Source organism: Doryrhamphus excisus, linkage group LG3 (assembly GCF_037039965.1).
Source record: "Doryrhamphus excisus strain RoL-2023G ecotype Guam linkage group LG3, RoL_Dexc_Guam_v1.1, whole genome shotgun sequence".
Taxonomy (NCBI): Eukaryota; Metazoa; Chordata; class Actinopteri; order Syngnathiformes; family Syngnathidae; genus Doryrhamphus; species Doryrhamphus excisus.
In genome coordinates, this window is record NC_136359.1 from 9,934,387 (window position 1) to 9,951,656 (window position 17,270).

A 17,270-nucleotide genomic window follows, 5' to 3' on the forward strand; every position below is an offset into this window, starting at 1 on the left:
TCTCCTTTACTCCGGTTTCCTCCCACATTCCAAAAACATGCTAGGTTAATTGGCGACTCTAAATTGTCCATAGGTATGAATGTGAGTGTGAATGGTTGTTTGTCTATATGTGCCCTGTGATTGGCTGGCCACCAGTCCAGGGTGTACCCCGCCTCTCGCCCGAAGACAGCTGGGATAGGCTCCAGCACCCTCCGTGACCCTTGTGAGGAAAAAGCGGTAGAAAATGAATGAATGAAATTATAAATGTATGGTTAGCGTGCAGGCTTCACAGCTAGGAAACCCGAGTTCGATTCCACCCTCAGCCATCTCTGTGTGGAGTTTGCATGTTCTCCCCGTGCATGCATGGGTTTTCTCCGGGTACTCCGGTTTCCTCCCACATTCCAAAACATGCTAGGTTAATTGGTGACTCCAAATTGTCCATAGGTATGAATGTGAGTGTGAATGGTTGTTTGCCTATATGTGCCCTGTGATTGGCTGGCAAACAGTCCAGGGTGTACAAAAACAGCTGGGATAGGCTCCAGCCCGCCCCCCACCCATGACCCTCGTGAAGATAAGCGGTAGAAAATGAATAAATGAATGTATTCTACGGGTTTTCCCCTGGGAGGCACCTGAAGACATCAGGGGAGTCACAGCAGCTTGGAAAAATAAAGAAAAGTATCTGCTAAGCTAATTTTATATATGTCACAGGCAGAATTTTTAGTTCCTACAGTGAGCATGAGAGGTAAAAAAAAATCCTGCAATATTTGCTGAGGGAATGCTCACTCTGTTACATTTGGAAACATTAGCATAATACAAGTAATGCAAGTCCTCATACAAGGTTTGTGCATGTGTTGCCCTGCACTGTACTGTATTTGAACCTTGCTCTTCATTCCCTGCAGAGGAACTTTACTCTGCTGATGTCACGACTAATGGAGATTAGCTCCCCGTGAGGCCTCCTTTTGTCACACAGCATGATTCAATCACCGTAAGCCAATCACCTCTCATGTCGTGTTCACTGGTCTGCACTCCTGATGTGTTTATATTTCAACATTTGCATACAAACTATTGGAAGATTTACTGTTAAGATGACAAATGGATCCTTCGTGACCATGAATCATCAGTCAAGGAACAGGGCTGTGTTGTTGCCACACAAACACATGCACAAGATGGATGAGAGATAATTGTGTATGTCATCATGGTGTAACAGTGCAGTGTGATAAGCTCTGAGCTGAGTCATTCTTCTCAATGAAAAAAAAAAAAGATATTGAGGACCGAACTTCAATCTCTTTGTAGTGTACTCTCGAAACTTTATTTCAACATGCAAGATAGCTGGATGACAAATCACTCCCATTCCCATTTTCATACAGAAAAATATACAGACAGACACTAACTGTTAATATGCACTAAAGCTCTAATGCGTCCCTCCACTTCCTCAGCGTCCACTCATTGGGCGCCTCGATGAGGAGAGGCGTGAGCGGCCAGATGAAGGAGCTTCAGGATGATGTCCCCGGTGTCGGTGCCTTCGTATTGGCCCACTTGATCGTCTGCCTCCTCCTCCGTGAGACACGCCTGGTCTGCGGTGCAACTCTCTTTGAAAAAGGAAAAGTACTCCGTGAAGTAAGTGCTATCACCATATCTTCTTATCAGTTTTTTTAACCCTTTTATGCTGTCAACCTTTTCCCCATAAAAGTAGTCAATTGATTTCATAAGGTTATTGAGTGATTTCTTACACACAGAGAAGAATTTCCCCTGTGTTTTTTTTTTAGGTTTGCCATGGTGTAAATCTGCGCTGCATCATGCGAATTGCTGTTTCTACTTTTTTGTCCTGCCCTATATCTAAAGTAGGTAACCAAACATTACAACCACACAAAAAACAACCAATACTACATAGAAAACCTGTCTAGCATCTCCTAAATGTGTATTCTTTACCATTATTGGAGCATTGCACAACAATGACGCACAGGGTCACTGCAGGGAGAAAAGAGACAGCCGCCGCTCTTAGCATATCTTAGCTACCAAGCTAACTAGTTAGCCTCAAATGTATTTATTCTAAACTGACAAAACTGTTTCAAACAGAGTGAATAAGAAGGACAAAAGTAAGAAGCCAACTTACCACTTCCACACGGAATGGGAGGAGAATTTGTTTTCACTCTATCATGTCGGACATGCCATGGCTGACTGAATGCGGTGTTAAGGTAATGTAATCTCATTTATCAGTGTAGCGTTACTGACACCTAGTGGCCAGAGTGCTACATATGACTTGTCTTTCAATATTTTTGGACTAATCATAAGCCATAGTGAACCACGATCATTTCTTTGCATTTCTTGAAGAATATTCATTAATTCATTTTCTACCGCTTATCATTACGAGGGTTGCGGGGGTGCTGGAGCCTATCCCAGCTGTCTTCGGGCGAGAGGCGGGGTACACCCTGGACTGGTCGCCAGCCAATCACAGGGCACATATAGACAAACAACCATTCACACTCACATTCATACCTATGGACAATTTGGAGTCGCCAATTAACCTAGCATGTTTTTTTTTTGGAATGTGGGAGGAAACCGGAGTACCCGGAGAAAACCCGGAGAGAACATGCAAACTCCACACAGAGAGGGTGGGAATTGAACCCTGATCTCCTAGCTGTGAGGTCTGCGTGCTAACCACTAGACCACCGTGCCGCCCCATAATATACCATATTTAATGAAATAGATCACAGTAAAACAAATGATAAAGAGGTTAGATACCTGCGTCACAGCAAAGTCCCGAAGTGGCACAATGCCCGCCCTCGGATCCACAAGGTTTCCCCCCCGCCTGGCAGGGGGTGAGCAGGTAGTTCTCCTCCAGGCAGCGGGCTGCTTCTGCAGAGCCCAAAAGGCAGCCAAAGCCCTCACTGCAGCAGATATTGGGGCCGAAACAGCGACCCCTGTCTCCGGGGCCACATGACATGCACTGAAAGCAATCACAAGTATTAGAAATCATGCTTTCCTTTGCACCACATGTATCAAACTCAAGGCTCGGGGGCCAGATGTGGTTCATTTTGACAGAAATCTGTACCCATGAGGTTATATTCTTATATATAGTCATAAACTGCATATTGACAGTTACAATTACAGCCATAATTGTGATGTGGCCCTCAATGAAAACAAATTTGGCATCCTCTGCTTTACACTAACAGTGGTGACCCCATATAAATAAGAATAAACAACACTAAAGCTCTTAAAGGGCTTTTGTATACAAACATATACTACTTATTGATATTATTGGCCTGGATGTCAGTCATGCAGAAAACATTGTGCAATTTTAAGAGCTTACCTTGCGCAGTGGGGCATCCATGATGGATCTTTTCCCGCCAATGGGACAGTTGGAGATGTAGCACGCTGAGCATACAGACAGGAGGAAAAAGAGGCACAGGGACACGGCTGCTCCGCTCATCTTTGCTGAAATAGGAACTTTAAAAAGGATTGTTTTAGAATTGTAGAATTAAATATTATAAACTAGAATTGAAAGCACAAGCCTAAATCCTCACTTGTTGCTGTTTAGTGGCTGGTTGAGTTCTCCTAGTATGATTATGGTGCTTCAGGTGGTGCCAACATGTCTTATATATACTTCCCTGGCTTCTTTTTAAGAGTGCCACAGAAAGCCAAAAGCCACTTAGGGCTCTTTAATGAATCGCTTGTGGTCAGGTGATGGAGCTGACCATCAGGCAGGTCAAAGAGCAGCACCCAGTTTGCCTCTCCAATCATTAAAGTGCGTGACTGTGAATGTTGGACACGACAGGAAGTCAGCGAGGTCAATAAGGTGAAATTATGCAGGAGCAGTGAAATCTTTTTAATAATCATGCTGGATGGCCGTGGAGGAACTGTTGAGTGCCTTTAAGAGCTTCCAGACACCTCTTTGGGAATAAACTTTATTGCTTCATCAATACATCACAAATGCATTACAGTACACAACAACACATATATAATCATAATATGACAGATATATCATAATTTGGGGTGCGTGGCCACAGGACAGAGGTGGTGCAGTGCAGTTTGGTGCAGTGACAATTTTGTGACAAAACAGCATGCCAAAGGTGCCCTAAAGGATGGCCAGTTCCGTACCCTGCGCACCCTGCGCACCCTGCGCACCCTGCGCACCCTGCGCACCCTGCGCACCCTGCGCACCCTGCGCACCCTGCGCACCCTGCGCAGTGGTAAATTGGCTGACAGGCACACAGTGTACAAATGTCAGCAAAACCTCACAGGCAGGATTTTCAGTCGTTTCAGTCATAAACGAACGGATCAAAAAAATTAGTTCTTTTTGTGAACGGACTGAACGAGGTCACCGCCCCTAAAATACCCGTTCAGTCCGTTCAGTTGCAAATGCTTTTTTTTTGATTGGCTGGAGAGTCGGTTCACCGTTCCTTTTGCAGAGCGGGACTATTTGCGTGCTTGCCTGTCTTATCCTATCGTCACGCCTCTCTCTTTGTGGGTGGGGTTAGCTGACTGAAAGACCAAGACCAAGAGATTGACCAACACTGTAGGTGATCTCGTTCATTCCGTTAGTTCCTTTGACCCGTTCGTTCATGACCGACACACTACTAGTCATCATGTTGCGCTGTTGAGTTGAAACAAACGTGAACACAAGTGAACGGACAGACTCGATACGGCGGACCAGGTTTATACACAGGGGGAGATCATTGGCCGAAATTAATGAAATGAACGGATCTTTTTACTGAATGAACCGGAATGATCCGGTTCACTGAAATTAACTGTTTTGCCCACAACAATTTTTCATTGTGTCAGGCACATTTCAGTGCAATAAACATTCACAGCAACCACTATATAATGTATAAAAATGCCCCCCCCCATCAACAGTGTAGAAATGAAAACCCCGCCAGAAAAAGCACAACAGCTCCACTCCGTGGCTCCATGCTTCTTGATCACGATCACGATACTTGGATTAGCCTGCTGCTGTGTTTAATATAACTGAACAGATGACATATGTCCCACGTGGTGGTGTATACATGGTGCATGGTGGCATTGTGGCCTCTGATGCGCAGATTTAAAGACAATGAGAGGCGTTCATTTGATTGGTTAAGATTTCACTCTCCTCCCTCTTTGCCACTCGGGCTGGTGGGAGGGGTGGAGGGGTGGAGGAGTGGGTGCGCCGTGTTGCGCCACACCGTGCTGCTCACGAAAAATGCGCTGGCCACGTCCTGTTGGCATGGTGTAGGCGAAAATACGAAACAAAAATAGAGCCCCAAGTATAATTAGTTTTCTGTCATGATTCAGATTTTAACAATACTTTAGGAAAAGTACAATGAAAAAAATATGACAATATTTTGCAATCTACTAATTTAATTTCCACTACACTACCACTCTGTGTGTATGCTAGCAGCTCCGCCTCCACCAAAAAGAGACAAAGAGACTGTATGACTGTCAAAAGGGCTAAAAAAGTCTATTTTGCTCCTGGTTAAGGCCAATCCTTTTTGTGTTTTTTGTTGTCTGTGTAGCACACACTGCCCCACTAGTGAGTTATTATGTTTTTGTACGTCTTTTGAGTTCCCTGTTTGAACTGTTTTTGCGCACACATGCATAATCTCATAATCACATGCGTAAAACTCCTTAATTGTCTTGCCTGTATTGAAGCACACATTGTCCAGGTCCTTAGGTTAATTGGTCTCATGAGCTCATTAACACAGCAAATGATGGACCACAAACCAAAGAGGACAGTCTCCCTCTATCAATGATATGAGTTCAATTACAGCCCCCCCACCCCCACACTCGACTCATCACTGTGCCACATCATTCTGAGCAATCGCATTAGTTGGCTGATGTCATCTCTTCTCTCTAGCTTTAGACTTTAAAATTGTTTTTGTGTTTTACACCAATGGTGTTACGTGCTGGTTTTAGATGATCAGATTGCAAGTATCGGGGCTGCACAGCGTGAGTGGTTAGAGCGCAGGCCACACAGAGACCTGAGTTTGATTCCACTCTCGGCCATCTCTGTGTGGAGTTTGCATGTTCTCCCCGTGCATGCATGGGTTTTCTCCGGGTACTCCGGTTTCCTCCCACATTCCAAAAACATGCTAGGTTAATTGGTGACTCCAAATTGTCCATAGGTATGAATGTGAGTGTGAATGGTTGTTTGTCTATATGTGATTGGCCGGCCACCAGTCCAGGGTGTACCAGCACCCCCCGCGACCCTTGTGAGGATAAGCGGTAGAAAATGAATGAATGAATGTCCGAAAATTTGCGGTACCGCTAATTATCGACCCGATATCAGCATAAAAATCGGTTGATATCAGTATCTGATTTTTTCCCCGATCATGAAGACCGATATTTTAAAAATGCTGTATACAACACATACGTATGTGGTCATTCCACCACATATCAGTATCAGTATAGGCTGATATCGGTATTGAAAATTGACAGTTGGACAGTATCGGCATATCGGTTTTCGGCAAAAGAGACAATATCAGACATCCCTAATTCCTACAGTATTCAGAATTCACTGGTGCTGGTAAAAAGATGATATTTTCATTTTGAGGATATTTTGTATGATTATATGATTATAATTTCATTTTTCTTTTAAAAAGAATGATCATTTTATTTTTATATTTTCTTTCTGTACAACTGTAAAATCCAACGTGTTATTAACGCAGCGGGCTTACTGATTATTTTACATGAATATGATTTTCATGTACAGTGTTCAATATTATGTAATCATATAATTATTCTATATTCCATATTTCTTCCATTCATATTGTGGTGATGCACTGTTTTTCTTACTGAAGTTCCAGATGAGAGTGTTTACAGCTACCATGGCTGCATGCTGTTACCCGTTCAAAGTGCATTGTTGTCTCGAAGGAACATCAACCATCCACGGGCCCCTCCCTGCATTCCTCCAAAAGCTCTGCAGATCCCTTTATTTCATAGAGAAATGGAGATGTCTATCTAGTGTTTCCTTATTTTTCTGCAGGAAGGCACTCGACTTGTTGACTTCCTCTCCCCTCCCTTCCTTCCTTCTCTCCGAAGGTACTCATCTGAAAAATGAGAACAAAGTGATTGTTCCTGTTCTCCTTCTTAAGTCCCTCCAAAAAAGCTCATCTGTGGATGGGCCGCAGCATTGTCAGCACGGAGAAGGAGGGAGAACGCCAGCACGGAGCCACGGCATCACGGCGCTCACTCGGGTAGGCCACACACAAGACTGCAGACTCCCACACTGACACATGGCACACACTGGCACATGGGCACATGGGCACAAGGAGGTACTTCTCTTTGGAATGGGATTGTGTGGAGAGCAGTTTGCTGCACCTTTTCAGCCATGCCAGAAGATAATGCATTTTGATAATATGTTATCAGGTGAACAAATAACATGTTACAATACAATATTCTGTACAATAACATTGCATAGAATGAAAGGGATGGTTGCCGCAGATGTATTTGGTTTCCATTCATGACATGGAGAAACATTGTCTTTTCACACTCTGAAGTCACCACTCATACTCACAATATGTATATATCCCATGTATATTCTAATGAACTTTATAAAAAAAAACCTACTTTCACAATGATAACAATGTGTTTTTTTTATCTGACCTAACCGAACCCTCACTCACTCGCAATAGTATGCATATTTTTAAATGAATACGTCATTTGTGTAAATGTGTGTGGATAAAGCTTTTGTATTGGATGTCATTAGATTGTACCTAATAAAGTGTCAGGTGCGTTTCCAAAAAACTTGAAGTACTTGGTTTGGTTGTGTTTGTAGTTTGTGGATCAGTGTACTTAAACAATAAATGATGTGAGCAGAAGCAGATATGATGATCACAATAGTCTTGCAATGACTGTTTTACATCATTGTTGGTTAGGTTCCATGCACAGGTTTGTATTAGAGGAGGGTGGAAGACAAAAAAAGGAAGTTTAACAGAGATGAGAAAAAAAAATGGGAGATGGAGAAGCGAAAGGCAACAGGTGAACGTTTGACAGAGTTCCTAAATTTTCTGTGAAAGTATGAAGTGAAAGGTGTCGGTATGTGTGGATCCACAAATCTATTGTCCAGTGACACACGCATGCAGTCATGAACTGAAACCAGGTTTGGAGTAGTAAAAGTCGTACGTATGATGCTGTGAGAAAAGCATTTGTGTGTTAGTAATGTATTGTCACTGTACAGTAGTACAGTATAATACGGTATATAATAATAGATAATATATATTAGTAATGCAATATTTCCTTTTATATGTCATATTTCACTCTGTAAAGCTGTGGTATTGTTGTTTGTGATGTATTTTTGCTATTTGTACTGTCCCTCAAACGTTTGCAGCATTTCTTGAAATGCTGCCTTTTCCACTGTATTAAAGAGCAACATTTCCTTTGAGATGACTTTTTGTGAACACACAGAATTTTGTTGCTGTTGCTTTTGAATTGACTTTGCTGACCAAACATCAAAGTGAACGTCAGCACGAAAGCTTTGCATCTTGATGTGATGTTTTTCTTTCCCTAGATGGGAAAACCGGATCAGGTGGATATGTTTTGGCATGGGCTCACCTTGCTCACCTTGGAATAATATTCCCTGTGGCTGTGGCATTTGGTTTTGCAAGCACCTTTTTCTGTCACGAGCAGGCTTGCGAGCTTAGCGATGCGACCCCAGGATGCAGAGAGCAGGACCAAAAATGTAGGCACAAGGGATTTAATGGCGTTTAAGCAATGTAGCCAGCAACTACAGGCAAACCAAAAACAAAGACAATGAAGCCACAAACGAAAGAGCACACACCTGAACTAAATAGGGAGAGTGGAAATTAGAGACAGGTGTGTGAAATGAGTCAGAGAGCAGAAGGGAACAAGAAAGGAAGTTGAACCAAAATAAGGGCATGAAAACCGAACAGAGGCAAAGAAGGAAACTAAGAGAGCTGTCACGAGGAGGTGAAGCCCGCTCGTGACATTTTCCAACCTAATATCCACTATGTGGCCTTGCATTGCTCCTGACAAAGCTCCACCTCCCTCAACAAAGACAAAGCGACTGTATGAATAACAAGAGGTCTCACTATTTTTGTCGTTGTTCTATGAAGTGTCTAGGTCCCGAACCAATTCAGGGTGAGCTCTCTTCCTGATTTTTGGAGGCGAGAGAGGAGGAAAACAGACACACATGCATATGGCAATATATGGAGGCCGGCAAAATTAGCAAGTGTAATTAATTTATTATTGCATTTTCTAAACTCAGGTTTTAATCTCACATGATCCCATGACAACACCACTGTGCAATGAAAAGTATGGACCTCCTGACCATTATTATGATAATGGTGATTATTATAACATCCCTATACTGCTCATTTACAGTATTTGGGGATATTTGTATGGTATAAACTGTATGATACTGCGATGTACTACTGTATATTGACTAAAGAGTACTTATTATGGTCTTCATTTCATGTCTTTCTTTGACTTTTTGGCTTGGTGACACCATCTCTCAACATTCACAAGCAATATTGTAATTTTCAACATGCTCCTTTGTCGTTTTTCTGGAGGATCAAGATGGAAACAGTCAGTCTCTCACCACCGAGAAGTCCTCGTTTCAGAGAAGATGCTCATCAAGCAGATCAGGAGTCTTTCTACTTAACCCCATCTCCGCTCATTCTTAAGGCCCCAAAATGTATGTCACCCACTGGAGACCGCAACAGTCCACTTGGGTCCCAAAAACGCAAAAGAACTCCATTCAAAATGCATGCCCAAGAGTATGAGCAAAGAAGAGTGGATGAAGAGGAGGAAAGCAGCATACCAAAAGCCTCCCACCTCTCCTTCTCATCTCAACCTACCCCCGCCTCACCCCCACGGCCCATCCCAAGCATGATTGAGTTGAACAGGTTTCATCACAGGGCCGTCCATGTACCTGTGCAGGTGAAACAGGAGCCTCTCAATCCGCCCTCCATGTGGCCTCCACCTCCTTTTCTCATCCACCCGTCATACTTCCCACCTCTCCACCCCAGCCTCCTCCCGTATTCCTTCTTCATGCCCGGCCCTGTGATGCCCTTCCCACCTGGCGCCTTCAACGCCAGGCAGGATGTCAGGCCGGCACTCCGCAGCCATGATGCCCCCCATCGAGGCAGACCAAGCAGCACAGAGAAGCCGGGTCTGGATGTCCACGTGGACGAAAGTTACTACGTGGACGTGGGTGGGGATCAGAAGCGATGGAAGTGTCGTATGTGTGACAAGTCGTACACATCCAAGTACAACCTGGTCACGCACATTCTGGGCCACAAGGGCATCAAACCCCACGGCTGTCACCTGTGCGGGAAGCTCTTCAAGCAGCTGAGCCACCTGCACACACACCTGCTCACCCACCAGGGCATGAGGCCACACAAGTGTCAGGTGTGCCACAAGGCCTTCACCCAGACAAGCCATCTGAAGAGGCACATGATGCAGCATAGCGACGTCAAGCCTTACAGGTACATGCATGTCTCGTCGTCTTCTCTCATTCTGTGTGCTTTTATTTTGAAAGATCATGCAGCACCTACCACTTAATAGGCAACATAAAAGGAAAATGCAAGTGCTCAACAATACTAAACAACGTAGATGTGCATAATTAATATGGAAACTGTTTAAGTGTTATGTGTATTTAGCTACCCTAGCTAGCAGATGCAGGAATGTCACACAATTGCAGCCACATGTTGCTAGGCAGAACTCCTAGAGCAGAACTATTTACACTCCATATAGACCAATGACAATACAGTTAATATGTCAATCGTTGTCTAAGATATTCAAAATCCCACCCAAAAAACACTAAAAACCCACTCTGCAATGACAAAAACAATTAACAAAATTTGAAGCTCAATGTTTTTCACTGAATAAATCGAAAGCTGTTTAACGGTGGTGTTTTTTTATTTATTTATTTATTTATTTATTTATTTATTTATTTAACTCATTCACGACCAAAGACGTATTTTTTTTTCCCACCTGACCGCTTGCTCCCGGTGACATATTTTTACGTCTTTTATGTTTTAGCGCCAGAGGCAAAAAGGGGTGATGACGCAACTCAACAATAGAAGAGAGAACTTTTGGTGAAGTTTTAAGTCGGAAAAAACAAAAATGAGCTGGGATTGAATGAATGAATTAAACAATTTTGAGGTACATGCTTTTCACTGGTCAACAACAATACACTTAAATCACATATACATATCACCAAAAGCATTATGTATAATATTAAACACCCAAAAAGTTTGAGATACAGTACTAAAAAAAAGTGGAGAAAAAGTATAAATTTAATTTTTTTTGGGGGGGGGTCTAATTTTGGTGTTCAATTCTAAAGTTAGGCAAAGCTGCTCTAACATTTAACACCCCCCCCCTCCCTAACTAGCTGCAGGGTGTGTGCCAGAGGCTTTGCGTACCCCAGCGAACTTCGCGCTCACGAGCTGAAACATGAGAAAGGCCAGGACAACGTGTGTGTCGAGTGCGGCCTGGATTTCCCTACGCTGGGCCAGCTAAAGAGACACCTGACTGCCCACCGTGGACCCACCTTGTACAGGTGAGGCCCAACCAAGCAGTAAACTTCAACTTCTTTGCAGCTGAAGACTAGTATGGCTTATATTTCCAGTACAAATGGTGATTTCTGTTGCAGGTGTTCCGAGTGCCAGAAGACTTTCCAATATCCGAGTCAGCTACAGAACCACATGATGAAGCACAAAGACATCCGACCGTACATCTGCAGTGAGTGTGGTATGGAGTTCATCCAGTCACACCACCTCAAGCAACACACGCTCACTCACAAAGTAGGTGGAATTCATTCACAAAGGTGTAGTTGGGGGAAGTCATTCAAATCTATTCAATGTTGTTATTTGTTTACATTTTCTTGAATACATGAACCATGCATGAATGTTAATGGCAAAATGCGGTGCACATAAGATATGAATGAACAACCAACTGGAAATTGCAGGAGGTCATTACAAAATACAAGCGACTCGCTGTGTCATCTTACAAACATTAAACTCATCACACAGCAACTAACACTGAAACATTATACCTCAGAAATATAGAACAATGTCTCAATATCAGATTTATAATTATATTTTTATAATGATAATCCGATAATTCAGTCATATTGTGACGTGTTTGTATATTTGCGTTAACACATTTTAAGTATTAAGTTGCTGTGTGATGAATTTAGTGCTGTTAATGAAGTGGTCTTTGCAAAATGACACCGTAAGTTATACTGGTTTATATACTGGCCTCCACTGCCTTCCAACGGCTTGACAAGCTTGTTGTGAGTGCACTTATAGCTTGTGATTGGCTCCTGCCAAATAAAAAGCTATTGTTTCCTGACTGACCTGCAAGCGGCACAGTATCTAAACAATTAGTAGTAGTTCTGAATTAAAGGAAATGTCACAAAAATAGAATTTAGCCATAAATCAGCCGCAACGCTGTGTAAGCCAATTTAAGGTAATGTACATCAGGAAGTGTTTATGTGAAGATACTTGGCTAGCAGTCACTTAAGTTTAGACCACATTTGATACTTTTTCTATTAACAATGGTTGACTTCCTTTTACACTCATGACAGTATGACAGTTAATAAAAGTTTACTGAAACCTTGTGCCTATACAGATAAAGTTGGTGTGGAGCCAGTCGGACCCTGGAACCGATGATAAATTCTGTTTCTATTGTTTTCTATGGGAGAAATTGTAATGATTATTAATGGGGGCGGGAACTCCTACACAGCGTCAAGTGTTTAGTTAAACATGCAAGTAAGCAAGTCAGGTTCTTTACAACACAATTTAACTCCCACTCTGATCTCAGGGTGTGAAGGAGCACAAGTGCCGCATCTGTGGCCGCGAGTTCACGCTGCTGGCCAACATGAAGCGTCACGTGCTCATCCACACCAACGTGAGAGCCTACCAGTGCCACAAGTGCTTCAAGAGCTTCGTCCAGAAACAGACGCTGAAGGCCCACATGATCGTCCACTCCGACATCAAACCTTACAAGTGCAAGGTGGGCGATCCTGCAGTGCGACCTGAAAATGACAAATGTGAAGCGAGCGTCTATAAAAAGGCTGATTTGACCTCAGTGTTTAGAAAGAAGTGGCTGAGAGCATGACCAGATAGCAGGGAGGCTTTTGGCAGCGGCGGCCTACTCGCTCATAGGAAGGATATCGCCGCACACAACCGCCTCTCTAACAATGGCCTCCAGCCTCCCCGGAGAACGAGGCCCACAAATAGATTTCATCTCGCTTTCTTTGCTGCTTGCAAAGTTGGGTAGGGGGGCTTCCTGTTTTCTCACGGTCCTCTCGGACAGTTTAGAGTCCCTCTCTCCTCCTGAAGGAAAGGAACACCCTAATAAAAAAGAATGGAGAGGAAGGACAACGGAGGAGTTGCCCTTCCCTGTTCTGTTGCTTCCTCTCGCTCCGTCCCTCTGTTTTTCTTCTGTTTGTGTGTGTGTGTGTGATGATGATGAGAAGCAGAGGGAAGACACGGAGAGAGGAAACGAGGAAATCAAGGACGGCGTCGTCGGCGGGGGGTTAGAGCGGGTGTATCAGTGTGGAAACGCCTGCACATTCATTCATGATTACGTGTCGTCAAAATGTTGCAAATTTTGAAACACAATAGAGGCAATGCTGACATACTGTATACAACAAAATGTACACCAGCATGGTCTTTCAGCCGTACGCTTACTGTATATGATAAATGGCCTTGTACTCTATTCGGCAATATTTGAAGGTCTAGGCTCAGGGTCGGCAACCTTTACTATGAAAAGAGCCATTTTACCCCCTTGCCCACTAAAGAAAAATAGCCTAGCCGCAATACATATGTTGAAAGCAAGGTCTATAAACTCTAAGAAGAGAATAGAAGAACTAGAAGTGCAGTGAGTACCAGTAGGGTTATCATGCTATCATCTTGGTTTAACCTCTACTACCTGGCACCTGAAGAAATGTGTAGCACAGTCAATCGACAGCCTGTTTCTTTTAGCTGGCGACCAACAGCTGGGATGAAATCACATTCTGAGCCAATGAGTCTCCAGTTTTTGCTGGGAAATTTGGAAAAGGGACTTTGGGGTATCAAAGTAGTTCAGGTCAGAAAAGACAAGTTGATGGAGTAGTCTTGCTAGTATTGGAGATACTCTTCTATAAATGTATGTTTAAATTACTGTAAACTTACCGGTTATGTTTACTCTGGCGCAAGTTCCCATGCCGCTGCCTTCCTTGTGCTCATCCAATCACCAGTCAGAACTCAGCCAGCATTCATGGTCTCACACAGATTTTTTAAAATTCATTACAAATATGTGCATTTTCCCCACTCGGGTCTTATATATCCGATATCAAAGCATCGCAATGGGAGTCACAGAAAAGAGGCTCCAGAGCCGCGGGTTGCTGACCCCTGGTCGAGGCCATTGTTTCTTTAAAACATGCTGAAAGAAAAAATGCATTATTATTCAAGATTATCATTACGTGTCATTGTGTCTGTGTCGCCTTTGCAGCTTTGTGGGAAGGAGTTCAACAGGATGCACAACTTAATGGGCCACATGCACCTCCACTCTAACAGCAAGCCCTTTAAATGTCTCTACTGTCCCAGCAAGTTCACGCTGAAGGGAAACCTCACTAGACACATGAAGGTGAAACACGGCGTCATGGACAGAGGGCTGGATGAAAGATGTAAGGACAAAAATATTTATATTATATACTGTACATGTATAGTGGATCCCCACCTTTTTGTGGTTTGGCATTTGTAACCCTATTCCTCAATTGCAAATATATTTATTTTTAATGGTAACTTAAATACCAACAGTCCAGGGTTGGCCAAAAACAGTGGGGAGCTAACTCCAGCTAACCTGTGAACCTAACAAAGACAGGTACTACCGAAACTAGATGGATGGTAACTTAAATAGTTGTTTGATGGCAATATCTGCAGGAGAAAAATAGTGCCAAGTCAATTCACTCAATATTTTCCAGCCGGAAGATGCAAGATGTGATGCTGTCTAACTGCACATTCTCTAAACTGAATTAAAAATGCATTTAATAATGGTGAGAGGAATATTATAGGTTTTAGAATATCAAAAATTGGAATTTTAGGGTTTTTTATTGATGTATTCGCAGGGATAGTAGAATGGCGGCTGTGCTGTCCTCAGCACACCAATGAAGAAAACTCCACACACAAGGCTTGCTTTTCTTGCTTTATGAAGCTTTCCTGTAAAAATAAGTGGTAACTGAAACTCACAGAAAAAATTCCAATACTGCTCATGTTGCAGGCTAAACACACATCAGCTAACACACGTACACCAACTGCAAATGCAAACTAGCAGTAGCATGAAGTTAGCCAACTTGACAAAACAAGTACAACTTTTGAAATAGAAAATGCATCTATGTAAGTTCTTTATACACCAATATACTTACAAAGGTGATAATTTCCCGAGAAACAAGCGTTTAGAGCAACTTTCTTTCAGCGTGTTTATGAGGTTTTCCCGTTTCGTTTCTGCCGTGAGGGCAGACTGCTTTTCACCGAGAAAATGACAAAGCTTGTCTATATATGCGAGCAATCACTCTCTAGTAGCCCAAAACGATACTTTCTAGACAAGATGTCTCACTCTGTAAATTGTTAGCTATTTATTACTTTCATTTTAACTAACTTATGAAACATATGAATTTATTAATGTCTTTGATCCAAAGACATGACAGTGGGCATGTACTGTAGTATATATTTTTAGTTTTTAATAAATCGCTGTTTAATTTCTGCCCCGAAATAAAAAATATAAAAATAACACTTAATACAAATGAGGGCCTGCAGCGTCCCTTGAACATGACACTAAAAGTATTGCTTCATTGTTTTATTTCAGTGTTCAGACAAAGGGGGCGGTTCTGCCTCTCCTCTCCCATGAGCCTCCTGGGCCATTTCAACCAAAAAAAGCCCTTCGATCTTTCCCAGAAGCCCCCAGGTCTGCCCAGTCTTCATTTTCCCCAGTCTGACGGCGAGAGCGTGCCTGGTAGCTCCTGTCAGGAGGAGGATGAGGAGAGCTTGTACAGACGCAGCCAGTACAGCCCTGAAGATGATCATGGACATGACACCTCAGGGGGTCTGGAAGTGAGAGGGCGGGGGTCTCCAGCTGAACTCAGGCAGGATGAGACTCACCAGAGGGAGCCAGGTGGAGAGGGACACTTGAATGCCACATGGGGACAGGTCGAGTCTCCTTATGAGGTGGCTCACAGTGAGTCACGTGACCACAGTGCTGATTCTGAGATGGAAGATGACGCTCATCACAACCAGCTTCCAGAAGAAATGGTGGACAGGAAAGACAAAGCAAAGGAAGACGATGAAGAAGAGTGACAAGAGGATGCAGGGTTTCCCGAATGTGTGTGATGTTTTTTTGGAGGAAAGAGGGAAGTGTGTGTTATCTCATCTTATCGCAAGCATGCAAGTGAAGCTGTGAATATACATCTTGTACATATCATTGTATAATTCTTCTCAGGAATTTTTCAAAACACACCAAAAATTTTAATAATTTTACAAATAAATCACACCTTCTTATACAATATCATCAAATAGTAGCGTCCGAAGAAATGCAGTCACCCAAACTCATTTGCATAAATGAGTACCTGTACCTCAAATAGAAACCTCACTTAGAATCAACAGCATCACTTGGTGGCTGCAATTATTTTTACTGCAACTGTTTTTACCACAGCACATACCCTGCAGAGCAGACATGGCATCTGTAAAGCTGACGTTTGTGGTGGCGTTTGAAGAAAAACAAGCAAACTTGAACATTGACAACCCCATATTCACAGCAAAAATAGGATTTGCGCATCATATAGAAATATTGAAAAGTAATATAAATTAAGTTAGTTTAGTGTCATTATTTATTTGTGTAGTGCCTTACCCCTAATAAACTCCTGGTACTCTCGAAATAAACACCCCCGGCCACCATATTAAACAAGATGTTTTTGATGTGTTGCAATGTTGTAAATCACTGTACACATGATTGAAAAAAAGATTTGGCAACATGTTTGCTACTCAAAATCATTGAGTCTGTTCGTCAAATAAACTGTGATTTTAAAAAAAATGTTTTTTGCATTTTGTCTCAGTCTGCGTCATTAAACACGATTCTGCTAAATGATAAGAGGTTTGTGTCTTTTAACTACTATAACAAACAAGCAACAGAGGCTGAAAAGAACAAGTCAATGTATTTTCCAGCCCATTTCTGCGCCTTTTACCCATTGCTTCCCTTTCAAAGTAGAGGAAGAGGAAGTGAAAAAAAGCTCTATGGCCTTCTGTCTCTTTTTCTTGCCATCAAACAAGCAGCGGGGGTCCCCTTCATATTGTGTGTGTTTGTATGAGTCA

General features: G+C 42.8%; 2 protein-coding genes across 3 annotated transcripts; one reads left to right on the plus strand and one right to left on the minus strand.

Annotated features, from left to right (window-relative positions):
* Positions 1 to 1,268: 1,268 nt before the first annotated feature.
* LOC131128363 (isotocin-neurophysin IT 1-like) lies at positions 1,269 to 3,598 on the minus strand. Of its 2 annotated transcripts, XM_058071144.2 has the most exons (4): positions 3,504 to 3,598; positions 3,290 to 3,426; positions 2,722 to 2,926; positions 1,269 to 1,568 (listed from the first exon to the last, which is right to left on the minus strand). In XM_058071144.2, the coding sequence occupies exons 2-4, from the start codon at positions 3,407 to 3,409 to the stop codon at positions 1,423 to 1,425; spliced, it is 471 nt and encodes a 156-aa protein (XP_057927127.2). In that variant the 5' UTR covers positions 3,410 to 3,426; positions 3,504 to 3,598; the 3' UTR covers positions 1,269 to 1,422. The 2 variants fall into 2 exon arrangements, with proteins under 2 accessions (XP_057927127.2, XP_078645737.1); XM_078789611.1 differs by lacking the exon at positions 3,504 to 3,598 and having other exon boundaries at positions 3,290 to 3,497.
* znf366 (zinc finger protein 366) lies at positions 1,753 to 16,974 on the plus strand. The gene is made up of 8 exons (XM_058071140.2): positions 1,753 to 1,820; positions 6,997 to 7,151; positions 9,486 to 10,403; positions 11,312 to 11,479; positions 11,573 to 11,723; positions 12,745 to 12,936; positions 14,419 to 14,593; positions 15,772 to 16,974. The coding sequence occupies exons 2-8, from the start codon at positions 7,075 to 7,077 to the stop codon at positions 16,257 to 16,259; spliced, it is 2,169 nt and encodes a 722-aa protein (XP_057927123.2). The 5' UTR covers positions 1,753 to 1,820; positions 6,997 to 7,074; the 3' UTR covers positions 16,260 to 16,974.
* Positions 16,975 to 17,270: the final 296 nt, after the last annotated feature.